Source organism: Carya illinoinensis, chromosome 4 (genome assembly GCF_018687715.1).
Source record: "Carya illinoinensis cultivar Pawnee chromosome 4, C.illinoinensisPawnee_v1, whole genome shotgun sequence".
Classification (NCBI taxonomy): Eukaryota; Viridiplantae; Streptophyta; class Magnoliopsida; order Fagales; family Juglandaceae; genus Carya; species Carya illinoinensis.
This window is the reverse complement of record NC_056755.1, coordinates 44,201,688-44,220,914: the sequence shown is the minus strand read 5'-3', so window position 1 is coordinate 44,220,914 and position 19,227 is coordinate 44,201,688. Positions and strand designations below refer to the sequence as shown.

The 19,227-nt window shown below is 36.3% G+C and overlaps 1 protein-coding gene and 1 pseudogene across 1 annotated transcript; one reads left to right on the top strand and one right to left on the bottom strand.

Moving 5' to 3' along the window:
• Window positions 1-2,293: 2,293 nt before the first annotated feature.
• LOC122306555 lies at window positions 2,294-15,257 on the bottom strand (annotated as a pseudogene).
• Window positions 15,258-17,089: 1,832 nt separating this feature from the next.
• LOC122307842 (exopolygalacturonase-like) lies at window positions 17,090-19,009 on the top strand. Its single transcript, XM_043120945.1, has 4 exons — window positions 17,090-17,306; window positions 17,495-17,803; window positions 17,927-18,442; window positions 18,604-19,009. The coding sequence occupies exons 1-4, from the start codon at window positions 17,184-17,186 to the stop codon at window positions 18,835-18,837; spliced, it is 1,182 nt and encodes a 393-aa protein (XP_042976879.1). The 5' UTR covers window positions 17,090-17,183; the 3' UTR covers window positions 18,838-19,009.
• The last annotated feature ends 218 nt before the right edge of the window (window positions 19,010-19,227 follow it).

Genomic DNA, 19,227 nt, shown 5'->3' with positions numbered 1-19,227 from the left:
TTTTTGTGACAGTTGAAATTTGTCACAATATGTAACATTCGAACGTCCAAAAGAGCGTTCGAATGTTAACCCGACTGATTGACATTCGAATGAGAAAATTTGACGTTCGTTGGTTATAGTTTGAACGTATCATATTTATGTTGGAACGTCAAACAAAACATTCGAACGTAAATCCTTTAAACATTCGAACGTTGTGTTCGTTTTGAGAGTGAATATGTTCGAACGTTGGGTCGTACATTCGAACGTTATTTCGTAATTTTGTGTAATTACATTCGAACATTAGTTGTAACGTGAACCAACATTCAAACGTTTGTTATATACATTCGAACGTATAGATCAAAAATACTATTTTCATAAAATTAAAAAATATACAAATTGTATCATCATATTACACCATCAAATTAACAACTAACAATGTTTTATATAGTTGTAAAATTAGATATTAAAAGTTCTATACAATGAGAAAATTAACTGAATTGATTTCATTTTTTCTTCTTTCCTCGCCCACCGCGATTTTACTGTAGTGACATAACACGCCCTATCTGGACTCTCATCTCCCTCTGCACTTATTCTTAAACTTCACTGCACATTCTTTCCTCCTGGTTTATATGTTGCTCCTGCAAACGCATCTCTAAATCAAACTGTTGCTCTAAGAGAGACTACAACTCTTGTTGTCTTGATCTCATATACTCATTTGATAAAAAAAAAATGTTGCAAAATAAGTAACATTTAAAAGAAATACAAATAAACATTAAATTAATGACATGTTGCATAATTTAATAAATTATTCCCAACATATTCAATAAAAATTCACAAATTTATTCAAAATGATATCATATATTTCCAAAATATATAAACATATTCACAATATTTTACATATTCCCAACAATTTTAATAAATACTGTAATACACAAATTCACAATATATAAACATATTTTCCATAGACTAAACTAATTCACAAATCACATATACATATGCACAACAATAACTAATTCACAAATACCAAAACATAGTCCCAAAAAAATAACCACAACATATGCTTCAAATTCACATACACAATTGTAAAACATATTCATTTTAATCTATAAATATAAACAAATATTTATATTTTCATTTTAAGAATAAGCATACACACAACACAATTTTTCATTTTAATTCATCATATTACATAATCCATATTACAAAGATTTGCTTTTAATTCATCAACATCTTCTAATTCATCAATAATATCCAATTCAAAACATATTCACAATATATACAATCAAAATTCACTACTCAACTCACAATATTATACCCATATCTAATCCTTCAAAATTCACAATCAACTCACATTATACACATCAAAATATTCATCATTATCCACAACAAAAGCACAACAAAATATATAAACATCTTAATAAAGTTTAGAAATATACCTATTACTCACAATATCCTCTTACAAATCACAAGTTTTGAACAAGTCACAATAACCAATTCTTCAAAAAAATCACAACACTAGTTAGTTAAAGACATATATATAAAAAAACACAAAATAAATATCATAAAATTGCAAAAGATTTAAAAGAAAAAGAGGTTTTCCCTACCAAAATCAATGGAGAGAGCAAAAATATTAATCCTTTCTCACTCTACTCTCTCTATCTCTCTCTAACCATCTCTCACTCTTTTAGAGTACTACTTGCTATATATATATATATGGAAAAATCTATTTGTCATCCTCACACTTCACACACCACACTTATTTTAATTTTTTTTTCATTTTTTCTATAATAAATATGTAGTGTGTGGATGATAAATAAAATAATTTAATTAGTTTAATAAGAATAAAATAAAATAAAAAATAAAAAAAATAAAAAATAATATTTTAATATATAAAGTGTGTGGTGTAAGATGATATGTAGCATTTCTCATATATATATATATATATGGAAAGCCGCATTAATTCATGCGCCCCGTGATCCATTTACAGTCGCATGCGTCTCTTTTCTACATCAGCTTTCCATCCATAACTAAGTACAAGTCCGTTTAAGATAGAATTATATATATTGAAACTGTTAATTGTTCATTGTGATTGTAATCTGGTGCTATGTAGATCATAAGCTGCAGTATGACAAACTCCCCCTCAAAATGTGTATTAATGTATGTAAAACTTAATACAATTAATATCACCCTTTTGGTATGTATTGATCAATCCAAAACAGATTTTCCTCCACTTACAGTGTCCATACAAGCACAAACATGCAGTTCGCTTATATTCCAAATACAGATATTCAACTCGCCACACTTAGCTAACAAATTATTTTAGAGTACAGCCAGGAGGATTCTGTTTGCCCAAAATGGTGGGATTGACATTAGTACATTGGGATGTTGCAGGGCCATCACTTCCTTGGTATGCGAGGTCTATATCAGTAATCTCTACATTCTCACATGGTATTTCATTGCTGCATAAAAGTTTGATGGCCTCCTTAGTTTGAGATGTGCCTCGTATGTTTTTGAAGCTAACCTGGCTAATCTTAATCTTTGAGGGAATCTAGAATCAAGAAACATAACAAAAATACTAGCGATATGAGTAATACCTTTTCAACTTTAAAAAAGAAGATGATAAATTGAAACTGACTCTATATTATATAATAACCTGTGCTTTGCACTGATTCCATGGACAATAAACTTGATCTATGATGACGGGATTGCTGACATTTCTCATGTAGATGTTCTCAAAATGCATATTAGAGGCAGCGCCAGGAAGGGAAGCAGGCCATGTTTTGATTCTTATGCCATTCATTGTATTTCTTAGGTTGCAATCTACAACTTTAACCCCAACCACAGGTTCTTCATTCTCATATTTACCAAGACTTCCTATGCTGATCCCATGGCCAGGTCCACAGGCTACTTTTTGAATAAGTATGTCACGATTGCCATCACCAAGAGAGATACAATCATCTCCAGTTCCGATCTTTGAATCAATTATATTGATTCCAGTTGACCGCCCCATATGGATTCCATCAGTATTGGGGCTATCTCCAGGTGCTTTGATATTTAAGTGGAATATGGTAACCTTTTTGCATGCAAAAACATGCAAGTGAAATTGTTTGCTATCCAACGACGTTATGCCCCGAATCATTGAATTGGTGATAAAGTCGAACCTTATATTCTGTTCAAATTTTAATCATTATTAATTAGCTCCACAAAGTCAAAGTGTAAACATTGCTTTATGGGTAAGACTTATAAGAATGGAATGGTAAATTTAACCAAAGATTAATTAAACATAGAAGTCGTGAACTTACAATTGGGAGGGTACCATTGTATTTACCCTAAACAGATTTTCCTTGGCCATCAAACGTTCCATTGCTTGACAAAGTTAACTGGTCGACACGTTCAAAACTGACCCAACTGCCCCATTTGAAAAAACTAAGGTCACTTGGAGCCACTAAGGTGGCTCGAACTTTAAGCTCAATAGGACCTTTGCAGGGGCCATTTAACTGCACTGGGCCCAACCTGTACGTCCCAGCTAGTACCACAAGTTTACTCTGACCTGGCGTTGCGCACGCATCCTTCCAAGCATTTGTCAAAGGCTACGTGCAAAAGTATTGATCATGAAACAAAGTTTAATTAATAGAACATGAAGCAAATATGGGAGATCAGTACTATTGATGAGTAATTGGTATGAGATTTTAAATTTGATTTGGTTGGGGATCATATATATATATATAGTGGAGTAGATGTAGCGGTAAAGCCACTTTTATGGACTTTTATGGGTAAAAAATGGTGGCTAGTTGAGCTTGCGTTCACATTTGCTTCCGCCATCTTCCACTTCCTTCCGCTATCTTCTTTATGGGTCAAAAATGGTGGCTAGTTGACAACCTACATCAAGCTTGCGTTCACATTTACTTCCGCCATCTTCCACTTGCTTCCGCTATCTTCCACCTCATTTAACTCCTATAAATACATGTTTTTACTTTTGGAAACCTATCCCATTTTGAAAGAAAAATTTAGAGAAAGAGAGAGAGTTTTAGAGAGAAAAATAATGAGATTTCTCCTATATATTGTCTCTGCTTTTATAAAAAAGAGTGGGTTTTCTCCTTTTATAAGAGAGGGTATTGTCAATTGTGCTCTCTTTATTCAATAGAGAAATTCTTGTAATCCTTTTGCTATAAGTGAAATTCTTCTACAATTAGAGTTCCTTATTATTTCTTTTATTCTTTCTCATTTCTACTTCAGTTGTAATTGTATGCCCCGTACCACAAGCGCCTAACAGTGGTATCAGAGCATTAGGTTTATAGCCGGTTTTCGTGTTCCAGTTAGATCCAATTAGTGGAAAGGAGGCATCTTCAATAATGGCGATGAAGTATGAAATAGAGAAGTTCAATGGGAGTAATTTCTCATTATGGAAAATGAGAATAAAAGCAATTTTAAGGAAAGATAATTGCTTGATGGCAATTGGAGATAGGCCCGATGAGATCACTGACAACGGCAAGTGGAACGAGATGGATGGCAATGCTATTGCTAATCTGCACCTAGCACTAGCTGATGGAGTATTGTCAAGTGTGGCGGAGAAAAATACAGCAAAAGAGATATGAGATACTCTGACAAAATTGTACGAGGCCAAATCACTACACAACAAAATTTTCTTGAGAAGAAAACTCTACACCCTTCGGATGATGGAGTCAACTATGGTGACAGACCACATCAACACCCTCAACACTTTATTTTCACAGCTCACAGCAATGGGGCATAACATAGAGACGGGTGAATGTGCTGAAATTCTACTTCAAAGTCTACATGATTCGTATGATCAACTCATCATCAACTTAACCAACAACATTGAAGTTCTAGTCTTCGATGATATTGCAGCTGCAGTTCTTGAAGAAGAAAGTCGGCGCAAAAGCAAAGAAGATAGACCAGGAGGTTCACAACAAGCCGAAGCTTTGGTAATGACGAGAGGGAGATCAACGGAACGTGGCCCCAGTGGGAGTCAAAATCAGAGTAGATCAAAATCCAGAAGTAAGAAGAATGTCAAGTGTCATCACTGTGGCAAGAAAGGGCACTACAAAAGGGAGTGTTAGCATCTCAATTAAGAAGAACGAAGAAGCCAAAGGAAAAGGCCCTGAGTTGTCAAAAGCTCAGGGTTGTGTAGCAAGCACCTCGGATGATGGTGAAATTTTATACAGTGAGGCAACAACAGTTACTGAAGGTAGAAGAAGATTTGCTGATGTCTGGCTTATTGACTCAGGAGCAACATGGCATATGACTCCCCGGAGAGAATGGTTCTATCAATATGAACCTATCTCAGGAGGATCTGTGTTCATGGGAGACGATCATGCCTTGGAGATTGCTGGTATTGGTACCATTAAATTGAAGATATGTGATGGTACAGTTCGCACCATTCAGGAGGTACGACATGTGAAAGGCCTGAAGAAAAATCTATTGTCTTTAGGACAATTAGATAATAGTGGGTGTAAAACCCATATTCAAGATGGGATCATGAAAATAGTTAAAGGCGCGCTTGTAATGATGAAAGCGGAAAAGATAGCTGCAAATTTGTACATGCTTAAAGGAGAAACACAACAAGAAGGAGAAGCATCCACTGCGTTGGCAAGTTCGGCAGAAGAATTAACAATGATGTGGCACCGTAAGCTTGGCCACATGTCAGAACGAGGTTTGAAGATTCTTGCTGAACAAAAGCTTCTTCCAGGGCTCAAAAAGGTTTCATTACCTTTTTGTGAGCATTGTGTTACTAGTAAGCAACACAGATTGAAATTCAGTAGTTCCTCTGCTAGAAGTAAAGCTATCTTAGAACTAATCCATTCTGATGTTTGGCAAGCACCAATTTTGTCCCTAGGAGGAGCAAAATACTTTTTGTCATTTATTGACGATTACTCCAGGAGATGTTGGGTGTATCCAATAAAAAATAAAGCAGATGTATTTCCAGTTTTCAAAATATTCAAAGCGCGGGTTGAGCTTGAATCTGAAAAGAAGATCAAGTGTTTAAGGACAGACAATGGAGGAGAATATATTGGTATTGAATTTGATAGCTTCTGTCAACAAGAAGGTATCAAAAGGCAGCTCACGATGGCATACACTCTACAACAAAATGGAGTAGCAGAGCGGATGAACAGAACCTTGTTAGAACGAACAAGAGCGATGTTGAGAACTGCGGGAATGGCCAAGTCATTTTGGGCAGAAGCAGTCAAGACTGCTTGTTATGTGATCAATCGGTCACCATCAACCGCAATTGATCTGAAAACGCCGATGGAGATGTGGACTGATAAGCCAGCTGATTATTCTCACTTACATACATTTGGAAGTCCAGTTTATGTTATGTACAACGCCCAAGAAACATCAAAGCTAGATCCAAAATCTAGAAAATGTATTTTCTTAGGGTATGCTGATGGAGTCAAGGGGTATCGCCTGTGGGATCCCACTGCCCGCAAGGTGTTAATCAGCAGGGATGTTGTATTTGTAGAAGATAAGGTACAAGAAAAAGAAAATGATTGCGCTTCAAAAGAGAAACCAGAGACTACTACAGTTCAAGTTGAAGAAAGACAAGAATTAGAAGTTCCAGATTCTTCTAAAGCAATATCAGAGCACGAAGAACAAGAACAAGCTGAGTGTGCAATTCCACAAGTTCGACGATTAACTCGGGAGAGAAGAGAACCAGCTTGGCACTCAGAGTACATCATGGAGGGAAATGTCGCATACTGTCTACTAACAGAAGATGGAGAACCGTCAACTTTCCATGAGGCTACAAATAGTCAAGAAGCTTCTCTGTGGATGGTTGCAATGCAAGAAGAAATTGAAGCTCTCCATAAAAACAAAACATAGGATCTTGTACCACTACCACAAGGAAGAAAGGCCATCAGAAACAAATGGATTTACAAGATCAAATGAAATGGCAATGACCAAGTGGAGCGGTATCGTGCTAGATTGGTGGTGAAAGGATTCGCTCAGAAAGAAGGCGTAGACTTCAACGAAATATTCTCTCCTGTTGTTTGACTCTCAACGGTTCGAGCAGTCCTTGTGATGTGTGCTACATTTGACTTGTGCTTAGAACAACTGGACGTGAAAACTGCATTTCTTCATGGAGAAATTGAAGAAGAAATTTACATGCTCAAACCATAAGGTTTTGAAGAAAAAGAAAAAGAGAACTTGGTTTGCAGGTTGAACAAATCTCTATACGGTCTCAAGCAGGCGCCGAGATGTTGGTGTAAGAGATTTGATTCCTTTATCATGAGCCTTGGATACAACAGAAATAGTTCAGATCCTTGTGTTTACTACAAGAGATTTGGTGATGGTAATTTCATTATTCTGTTGTTGTATGTTGACGACATGTTGGTAGCAGGCCCCAACAAAGATCGTATTACAGACTTAAAGGCACAGTTGGCTAGGGAGTTTGAAATGAAGGACTTGGGACCAGCAAACAAGATTCTAGGGATGCAAATTTACCGAGACAAAAATAATAGGAAGATATGGCTTTCTCAGAAAAATTATTTGAAGAAAATCTTGCGACGCTTCAACATGCAAGATTGTAAGCCAATTTCTACCCCTCTTCCTATTAATTTCAAGTTATCCTCAAGTATGAGTCCTAGCAATGAAGCAGAGAGGATGGAAATGTCTCGAGTACCGTATGCATCAGCAGTGGGTAGCTTAATGTTCGCTATGGTTTGTACAAGACCAGACATTGCACAGTCAGTGGGAGTGGTTAGTCAATACATGGCGAATCCTGATAAAGAGCATTGGAGTGCTGTAAAGAGGATCCTGAGATATGTCAAGGGTACCTCAAATGTCGCATTATGTTATGAAGGATCAGACTTTACTGTCAGAGGCTATGTTGATTCAGATTATGCAGGTGATCTTGACAAGAGCAAGTCCACCTCAGGTTATGTGTTTACTCTTGCTGGAGGAGCTGTAAGCTGGGTTTCAAAATTACAGTCTATCGTGGCTACTTCTACAACGGAGGCAGAATATGTCGCAGCTACACAAGCTAGCAAAGAGGCAGTATGGTTGCAAATGCTACTGGCAGAGCTCGGACACGTACAAGAGAAGGTTGATTTATTTTGTGATAGTCAGAGCGCTTTGCATTTGGCAAAGAATCCAGTATTTCATTCAAGGACAAAGCACATACAAGTTCAGTATCACTTCGTTCGTGAGAAGGTGGAAGAAGGAAGTGTGGATATACAAAAAATCCATACAAAAGACAACCTAGCAGATATATTAACAAAGCCAATTAATAATGACAAGTTTATCTGGTGTCGATCCTCCTTAGGCTTAGCAGATATGTAAGCGGCATAGAGATGGAAAGTGTAGAAAAGATAGAAGGATTACAAAAGTGACTTTAAGTGGGAGATATGTAGCGGTAAAGCCACTTTTATGGGTCAAAAATAGTGGCTAGTTGAGCTTGCGTTCACATTTACTTCCGCCATTTTCCACTTGCTTCCGCTATCTTCTTTATGGGTCAAAAATGGTGGCTAGTTGACAACCTACATCAAGCTTGCGTTCACATTTGCTTCCGCCATCTTCCACTTGCTTCTGCTATCTTCCACCTCCTTTAACTCCTATAAATACATGTTTTTGCTTTTAGAAACCTATCCCATTTTGAAAGAAAAATTTAGAGAAAGAGAGAGAGTTTTAGAGAGAAAAATAGTGAGATTTCTCCTATATATTGTCTCTCCTTTTATAAGAAAGAGTGAGTTTTCTCCTTTTATAAGAGAGGGTATTGTCAATTGTGCTCTCCTTATTCAAGAGAGAAATTCTTGTAATCCTTTTGTTATAAGTGAAATTCTTCTACAATTGAAGTTCCTTATTATTTGTTTTATTCTTTCTCATTTCTACTTCAATTATAATTGTATGCCCCGTACCACAAGCGCCTAACAGTAGACAGGCTAAGCACCTTTAATTTAAAACTTGAAACCAATTACTTGTTAATTGTTGTGCAATCTATGATTCCAAGGCATGCACGGTTTCACCTAATTCAAGTGATCTGTTGATCCATCATTAATATATATATTTAGCTCCAGTAGCACTTGTACGCGTACGTTGTTTCTAATAATTAATTAAGAGGAATTATTAGTACTGTTGTTTCTATATATAGCTAATAGTTTTCGTGATTAATTCCGAGTATAGCTTGTATGTTGTGTCCACATAATTTCTATTTCAAACAGACGTAACACACACACACACACACACACACACACACACACACACACATATATAAATATATATATTATATGTATAGTGGATTTATGTTGACTTCAAAGCAGCAAAACTATGTAAAAATAAACAAAATGGAGACGTAAACCAACAGGCTGCCTCCATATAATTAGCATCCCTCATTTCATTCTTTTAAAGGAGAAACCAAAAGAAATTGATTTCTACAATTAACGCCCATGATCATCATAGACACAAAACAAAAATTAAAAGGAGATCATGAAAAGAAGGTAAAAAAAAAAAAAAATGAAATCTAAAACAAGATTGAACAACTATTAGCATGATTGTAATTATAATCTGGTCATTTATATGTAGATAGGCTGATAAGCTCTGCCCCAAATGGGTATTTATACATATATATAAAAGTTAATATGGCATCATTGTTTTGGCGTTGATGAATCCAAAATAGCTTTCCAATAGTACTTATAGCGTCCATACAAACTCAAGCTGAACTTTACTTATATCATAAATACACTTAACTTGTAATTAGCTAGCAAATTTATTTAAGAGTACAAGAAAGAAATTCTGTTTGCCCGACATGGTGGGATTAACATTGGTACATTGAGATGTCACAGGTCCATTTCTTCCTTGGTATACGAGGTCTATATTACTAATCTCAACATTTTCACATGCATGGTATTGCCTTGCTACAAAGAAGCTTGACGGCCACCTTAGTTTGAGAGGTTTCTCGTATGTTTTTGAAGCTAACCCCGCTAATCTCAATCTTCGAGGGAATCTAGAACCAAGAAACATAACAAAAATAGTACTTGCGATATGAGTAATACTTTTTCAACTTTAAACAAGAAGATAATAAATTGAAACTGACTTTATATTATATAATTACCTGTACTTTGCATGCACTGATTCCACGGGCAATAAACTTGATCTATGATGACAGGATTGCTGACATTTCTCATGTAGATGTTCTCAAAATGCATATCAGAGGCAGTGCCAGGAAGGGAAGCAGACTATGTTTTGATTCTTACGCCATTCATCATATTTTAGGTTGCAATCTACAACTTTAACCCCAACCACAGGTTCTTCACTCTCATACTTACCAAGACTTCTTATGCTGATCCACAAGCTACTTTTTGGATAAGTATATCCTGATTGCCATCATTAAGAGAGATACAATCATTACTGATTTCGATCTTTGAGTCTATTACACGGATTCAGTCGATCACCCTATGTGGATTCCATCTATGTTGGGACTATCTTCAAGTGCTCTAATATTTAAGTGCAATAGGGTAACGTTTTTGCAATGAAAAACATGGACGTGGAACTGTTTGCTATACAACGACATTACGCCCTGAATCATTGAATTGGTGATAAAGTCGAACCTTATGTTCTGTTCATTTTTCAAACATTATTTAGCTGATCCACAAAGTTAGAGTGCATATATTTTTCATGGGCAAGTTCTATATATGAGAATGCTATTGTATATTAGGGACAGATTCATTGAAGATAAAAGTCACGAACTTACAATTGGGAGGGCACCGCTATATTTATCCCTAACAGATTCTCCTTGGCCATCAAAAGTTCCATTGCCTGACAAAGTTAATTGGTTACACGTTCAAAACAAACCCAACTGCCCCACTTGAAGAAACTAAGGTCTCTTGGAGCCGGCCTGTAAGGTGCCTCTAACGGCCTTAAGCTCAATGGGACCTTTGCATGGACCATTTAATTGTATTGGGCCCAACCTTTATGTCCCAGCTGGTACCACAACTTTAGTCTCACCTGGCGTTGCACACGATCCTTCCAAGCATTTGTCAAAGTCTGCATGCAAAATGATTAGTCCTGAAACTGAGTTTAATTAGCAGAGGAAGCAATTAGCTAGCATAAAACTTATACTTTTTGTTATCTCAAAGTAGTAAGTTGGGAGTTCAAGATTGCCTACCAGGATGATATCTTCCTTAACCTTTCCTCCATACTTCATTACAATATTAAAGATGAGTTCTTCTAGGTACAAGCGACTTGTGGACGAATTTGCAAACAGACTTGCTGACGTGGTGCCACGTTAGCAATTGTTTTATATATATATATATATATATTTTTTTTTGAAAAACAAGAGGAATGACCAAGTCCCATTTTCGCATTCATCTCCCGCTCAGATCCCCATTTTTGCATTCCTCTCCCACTCGTTCTTTCGCCTACTATAAGACATCCCTCTGTTTGTCCTCCACCAAGCAATCCCAACGCTGTCTTCAGATCGGCCATAAGCTTCGACCCCACTTCTGGAGTGTCGAATCCTGCAGTTTCTGGTAGGTAAGCACATTTCCCCCACTGCATTAGAGCAAAATAATTTTCGTGTACCAAATAATTTTCATCAGCCGAAACACCCATGAACAGCTCCCCTCCACCTATTTCTAATCACTAGTATCTACAATCTCCATCTTTTCTCTGTTGTTGAAGTTTTCTGGATGGAGGGAAGGGTTAAGCGTTTGGTGGTTTCTTTTGATTTTAGGTGTTCTTGCTGTTGTTCATATTTAGCTCTCTCATTACTTGGTGACTCTTGTGAAGATTCAAACTTCTTGTATTAAAATCAAGAGTCTATTGTTGTTGTTGTTTCTTGTACTCTCAAACTACTCTTGTTGTAATATGTAGCTAGCCACTGTTGTACCATGTTGTAATATGTAGATATTGTTGTTGTTCCTTGTTGAACATTTTCTTGCTGGTAAAGAGTGTTAAAGTTTTGCCCTCATGTGAATAACAATCCCCCTGTTGAACTTAGCTTCTTGATCTCCTTATGAATAACATATTCCAGGTTCCTCTATTATCTGTCATGGCCAATCTGGGTTTTGTGGGTAAAAGTTTCCGAGTTCTTTTTTTCTTGTTCTTTCTTTTTTTGTTTTTTATTTTTTTGTTTTTTTTTTCCAAACTGGGTAGTTTCAAATTTAATTGTCCAAACAACTTTCATATCCTTAAGCAAACAAGATAGTGATCTTCAAATTTTTTTTCCTTTTTTATTTATTTTTTATTTTTTTGGTGGGGTGGGGTGGGGATGTTAGAATATGTGTGGCATCAATAGAGCACTGCCCCTCCATAAACTGGAATCAGTAGCTCCTACACCCTGGACTACCAAACAAGGTACTATGACAGAGCACAAACAATTGCTCATCCTGCATTCATCCAACTGTAGTTAGTTGGTTGAAGTAGTTACTTTCTTGAATTCGCTCAGTGCAAGATCATTCAAGCACTAACTAGAAGATGCACAAGCAACTTGAAATTATGTACAGTATGACTTCCCAACAATATTTTTGTAGCAAATATCATGACTTGGACTATCTAGTACAAAAAATAGAGTTCCATTAACATACAACAAGTGTTCTTAATCAGAGCCAATAATTTGCTAAAGAGATAAGGATAACATAACAATTGGTCATTATCATTGTACTTATTTGTACAATAGATTTCTAATAGATTTCCACCAGCATACAACACAACTTACATAACCTAACAATTTCTTTAGATAACCTAACCCATCCATTACATAACCTGTCAGATTGGTAGAGTTTTATTTACAAAAGCAAACCAACATTGGGAATTCACGTAGATCCTATTAAATAACATGAAATAACTATGACAAATCCCCAATAAACATGAAGTAGTGTGCGTGAATGCTGCACTTCTGCTTGTTTCATTCGAAGATCAACTTGATCATCGTGGATAGCCAACTTCCTGTTCTCCATCTCATCATTTATCTTGTGAAGCACCATCTCCCTCTTATCGATCTCACCCTCTATCTGGTGGAGCACTTCTTCCTTTCTCAACAATTCATTTTCTCTCTTTACAAGTTTGTTCTCTCTGTCTATATTACTATCTGCCCATCTAAAATAGTTACAATATGGTAATCCCTATTAATATTACACATAAAAAATGATCAACCTCCTTTTAAATTTTGTTTTTTTAAATATTGAACAGGCTAGGTCACGACAAGATTGCATCCTTCAATCTGATATAGTTTAAACCACAAAGATCTTGAAGAAATAAATGTGCCTTAAGAATTTTGGCCCAAGATGCACATCATGGTGAAAAGCGTCAAGCCAAGGAAAAAAAAATGTTAAAAATCAGAACTACTTTCATAGAATTCCAAAAATCACTGCCTTGTATACAAGCTGCACAACAGGATCGATCTTTTGGATGAAGTCTTGATATGCTTTCGACAAGCTCTCAGGACGCATTACAAAGACATACATAACCTGATATGGAAAAGAAAGGCAACTCATAAAAATATATTTTGAGAGCATAGAAGAGTTAAGAGATTCAAATCATATTATCATTGTGTTAGCATGTCAAAAGAAGCAGAATTGCAATATTTTTACAAAGGTGAATGAGCTTGCAGATATGCACCAACTAAAAAGTGAGTAAAAAAGAAAATAGAGCAAGTCAATCGAGCTAGCCAATGAATTGTAGCTCAACTGGTATCTCCTACCCAAAAGAATATGTTGCCAGAAATAGTTATGAATTCAAGAGCCACTATGCACGTGCGTAGCTAATCAATCAAGAATGGAGAGAGAGAGAGAGAGAGAGAGAGAGAGAGAGAGAGAGAACATATTTTGAAGAAAGAATTTACTAGTTTGCATCATAACAGGAGTCTGAAGTTCTTTCTAGAATAGTTACCATACTTCTCACTCAAAGATGGAAAATCTTCACCAACTTCTTAATGCCCCCAACTTTAGATGAATACAATATGTGAACTATCTTTGCACTTCCTCATTTTATAAGTTATCTCAAGTCTCAACATTTGCATACACCTTTTTTCTTTTTTTTTTAGAAGTAATATTTGCATACAATTTATTTTTTTTTTTTAAGTAACATTTGCATACAACTTAGGCTTAACTCAAGGACAAGTTTTAGCTAAACCACCCAACACGTGATTCCATGACAGCATGGCTGACCGAATACCTATCTATTAAATTATCCCTCCAGTATGACAGTGTGGTTGATCACACAGCATTAGAGTATTTAACCCATTGCAAACTGCTTCAACGGGCAACATCAATCCTATACCACTTAGGTACCTTACACTCGAAGCAACAACGACGGTGACTATCCAGCAGGACTTGGTCATCAATCATAACTACTTCCATACTTCTATTTGAAAGCCATTTCACTAGCCATTGTATATTGAGAACATGAAACCGGTTTTAAAAACTTTCTCGAGTTAATTACAACTTTACAAATCAAAATGAATATTTATTTTTTGATAAGTACAAGTGAAAATGAATTTTATGGTACCTGTGCACAAGCCAAAGCAAACAACAAAGAATCTCCATGCCTCCAATGGCTTCCCCAAAGGTGAAACTTGTTCTTAGACTTTAAAGAATTAAAAGCACACTAACAAGATAAGGAAAAAAAATATCATTAAACTGGCTTGCATCCACACAAGCAAGAGCAAGCATAATAGCTAATCAAAACAAAAATAATAATGATTGCTTCAGATAACAAATGAAAATTAATTAGGTTACATGGCATTTATTCACATGCCTGAGACAGAGTAGCAAATTCTTACACAAGCAAAGTGAAATCCTAAAACTAAAATTACTAGGAAAGAACTTCAAATGCTCTAGCTTTAAGCATGCTCAACAGACCACAAGAGCAAGAGTTTTTTACTCTCAAAGCAACCATCCATTCATGTATGTGTTTGTAGCAAATTTTAACACCAAAAATAACAGCGGCAGGGAAACTTCAAGAACGAAATACAAGGCATTGAGTTATTTGAAATACCAAAAGCCTCAGTTTTTGGTCCCCATATCGATTATCCCTGAATGAACAACGTAAATCATCAACATGCTTCCTTTCAACAATAAAATCAAGTACATATTCACTGTCAACATATTAATGGCGAGCTATCCACATTCCAACAGTAGTAGGGGAAAAACTTTCAATAGTAGTTTCCATTATCCAAAACCAACTGCGATAAAGAAAACACTAACCATACTCATCAATATTCAAAGAAGTATGATTAACTAATAGGTAAGAGGATTCAAGAGAACTCACCTCGATTTTGATTCTGAATTACCTACATATATTCTCGATAACTCTGAGTTGACCATGCGCCTATGCATTCAAGCACTAATTTGTAGGTTTCCAGTTAAGGTTTTAGGGTGTGTTCAGAGATTGAAGAAACAGAGCAGGACGAAGAACAAATGGCACTCAGGCGTTGTGACCTGTGGGGTCGGGATTACGATGGGGAATATCAAGGCAGGTCCTAAATGGGGGAATGCGACTGGGGAATGGAGAAGCAGCATTAGGGTTAGGGATAGTTTCAAATTTGGGAGGAACAACGACGGGTTAGGGTTAGTGATTTCAATCCTCAAATGGGGGAGGACAGTCTTCAGATAGGGAAATAGATTTCGATGGGGGAGGAGATTTCGATCGTTTCAATGAGATTTTGATAGGAGAGGAGATGTCAATGGCGATGGTTTCAAATGGAGGAGGACATTTCTAGTTTCACTCTTCAAACGGATAGAAAACACAAGAAAGCACCATTCGATGAAGACGAAATAAGCTTCCCGCTCCACAAAACACGAAATCTCTCTTTCAAATGAAACCAGAAATGCAGAGGAGTCATCCTTTATATGGGAACTCAAGTCACTTGAAAGAAGAGTTTTCCATTAAAGATAGTCGATTTGGCATTGGCGGCCGATGTTAGGAAAACAAGAAGTACTAATGATAGGGTTGAAATACTCAATTTCAAACCCATATCAACTTTGATCTGCTAGTTTATATATATGGATTTAAAATTTTTGTTTCGTCGACGGAGGTTGTATATATAGGATATTGGTGTAAATATTGAGTATTTCGTACGACATTTTGGTTTAGTTTGGTTTGATATTTATATATATATATATATATATTAAATATAGTGGAGAACACGAGCTCAACACCAATAAAGCTTGAAACCAATTACTTGATAATGTTTACGTAATTGTATCATTCGTGGGTTAAGTTGCATGTAAGGGGGGGAAGGAACTAGCTAGATTGAAGATCCACAACTTCATGGAAACTCCCAAAATTGAGGCCATAGAAGTCGGGTGGCAGTTGCTAGCTAGCACCCGGCTATTTATATCCATGGAATACCATTAAATCTGCAAATTAGGGAAATATTGGTATGCGTAAACTAAAGGACGTGACATGCGCAACAAATTAATATTGATGTTTGGAAAATGTTCAAAATGCATGCTAGCTACGTCGTGATCAGTAACAAAAATAACAAAAAATAAAAAATAAAAACAACATATTTGAAAAATAACTTGTATTGAAAATAGCCTGACAAAGGCTTGGTTATAATTAGGTCCAATTAAAACATGTACTACGTTGTGATCATGAATTAATTGTTTTTGCCTAGCTTTTTAACTTAGTTGGACAAAGTTTCGTGTTTTCATGGCCTAGTACTGTTCGTGTAGGTTGTATTCGAGGACAGATCACATGATTTTAAAATTTATTTTTTATTTCTTTTTTCTCTAAATGATAAGTAAAATAATTCAATTATATACTGGATATGATCAATGATCTAGCTAGTAGCTAGCTAGCTTTTTTATCATTATTAATCTGTAGCTGTACGTGTCTGCAAGGCATGCACGGGGGCAAATATATATATATATATATAGTGAAAGGTGCTAGTTAGATCGCAATTTAATTCCTATTAATTCAAATTAATTAGAGCGCCCAATTAATTGGCTAATTAATTAAAGGCTAATATATACTTGGTATATATAACACGTGGTTGGCCGTAAAATTAACTATAAATATTGCCTAAAACCATGCATGCAGACCTGATCTTGCGCGCGTACAAAAATGAAATTAGTTAGTTATAAGCTGGTACTTGTTTGGAATGGTAGTAGTGGTGAAGAGCTTCTTCTTTGCACTATAAATATTCAAACAAACAGGCCAAGCCAATTCAGACCCAGTACTAGCGCTAGCTTTCTTTTTTCAAACCCATTTTTCTTTTCAAAATCATCATAAACCATTAATTAAAAATGGGTTTGAAAATGAATCTCCCCACGATTGCTTTGTTCTTGTTGTTGGCTGCAGCATCCGCTGCCGGTGCTAACATTAATATCAGAAAGTACGGAGCCCAGGTTAATTCAGATATCACCCCGGTACGTACGTTATACCTATTATATATATATATATATATATGTATATATAATGTTAATTTGCATGCGGTACGTCCGATCGATGCAATGCATTCATTCTCATCGTACTATATATAGTAATATGCATGATGGTTATATTTTCTGGCATTGCTAATTAATTAAAATAGTTTTGCGTGGTCTTTAATAATTAGGCTTTGACAAAAGCTTGGAAAGATGCGTGTCAAACACCGGGTACGAACACAGTGGTGATCCCAAAAGGGACGTACAGGTTGGGAGCAGTGCAGTTTATGGGTCCATGCAAGGGTCATATCGAGCTTCAGGTTCGAGGCATTTTATTAGCCCCAGGCGACCGAGGTTACTTCAAGTCTGGTAGTTGGGTCAATTTTCAGAGGATCGATGGCTTCACTTTGTCTGGCGGTGGAACTTTTGATGCCAAAGGCAAACACGTTTGGGGAAAAAGATCTTGTTCCGGTATTAGATACTGCGGTGACCTTCCCATTGTGAGTTTTGATCACTTCTATCTAACGTCGATCATCTGTATATAATTTCCAACATTAATTTCATCCTAATTAAGCAATTTGTCGATGGCGCTAATTAATTATCCTTTCTATTATCATGAGCAGAGCTTAAGGTTCGATTTCATCACCAATGGATTGATCAAGGACATAACATCATTGGATAGCAAACAGTTCCACATTAATTTGTTGGGCTGCAAAAACGTTACCTTCCAACACGTAAATGTCATAGCACCTGATCATAGTCCCAACACGGATGGAATCCATATTGGGCGGTCAACTGGAATCAAGATTATTGATACAAAGATTGCAACCGGTGATGATTGTATCTCTCTTGGTGATGGCAGTGAGAATATACTTATCAAGGGAGTAACTTGCGGGCCTGGCCATGGAATCAGCGTAGGAAGTCTTGGTAAGTACAAAAATGAAGCGCCTGTAGTTGGAGTCAACGTTGTTAACTGCACATTCATAAATACACAAAATGGCGTGAGAATCAAGACCTGGCCTAACTCCTTTGCCGGGACTGCTTCTGACATGCGTTTCGAGAATCTCCTCATGAAGAATGTAAGCACCTCTATGCTCATAGATCAACTATACTGCCCATGGAATCAATGCAAAGCGCAGGTACGTACATACAATAGTATATCAACCATGCATGTTGTGTACATCATGTGATTGACTTCATATTAATATTCAAAGTTAATGAATATAACTAATACTTTTATTGATCGGATGGTGGTCGTTGGGCCGGTATATATATTTATATATATATATATATATGCTAGATTCCTTCAAAGGTTAAGATCAGCAACATTAGCTTCAAGAACATACGAGGAACAGCTAGTACAAAGGATGTGGTCAAACTACTTTGTAGCAAGTCGTTTCCATGTCAAGATGTGAAGGTCACTGACATAGACATCAGATACAGTGGAAGAGACGGGCCGGCTACTTTCCAATGCGTTAATATCAAACCCACCACCAGTGGCAGACTGTATCCTCCACCTTGCAGTTCTCACTGATTAAGTTTTTTTTTTTTTTATATTTTTCGCTGTCGTTACTTTCTTTACAACGCTAGCTCGATGTAGTCTACACTCGTGATTTCTTTGAAATAAAAATTATAGCAGTGACTGGATCCAGAGAAAGACTGGATGGTGGAATAGCAAGCTTAAAATGGCAATTACTTTTTCCAAATGTAACTATACAGCACCTTACAAACTCAATCTCAGATCATCATCCTTTATTACTAAATACAACAAAAATACAAGAAGAGTTACATCTTTCAAATTTAAAGAATTCTAGACATGGGATCCACTTAGTAGTCTTATTATCCAAGAAGCGTGGCAGAAAAATTTCAACGACAACCCAGCCTTTATACTCTGCAACAAGATTAAGAATACTAAGAAAACTCT

Excerpts from the sequence above, each read along its gene's own strand:
- LOC122307842 (XM_043120945.1), top strand. The coding sequence starts at position 17,184 with ATGGGTTTGAAAATGAATCTCCCCACGATTGCTTTGTTCTTGTTGTTG. Across the intron at positions 17,307-17,494 it reads TTAATTCAGATATCACCCCG|GCTTTGACAAAAGCTTGGAA; the intron begins GTACGTACGTTA and ends TTTAATAATTAG. Across the intron at positions 18,443-18,603 it reads GGAATCAATGCAAAGCGCAG|ATTCCTTCAAAGGTTAAGAT; the intron begins GTACGTACATAC and ends TATATATGCTAG.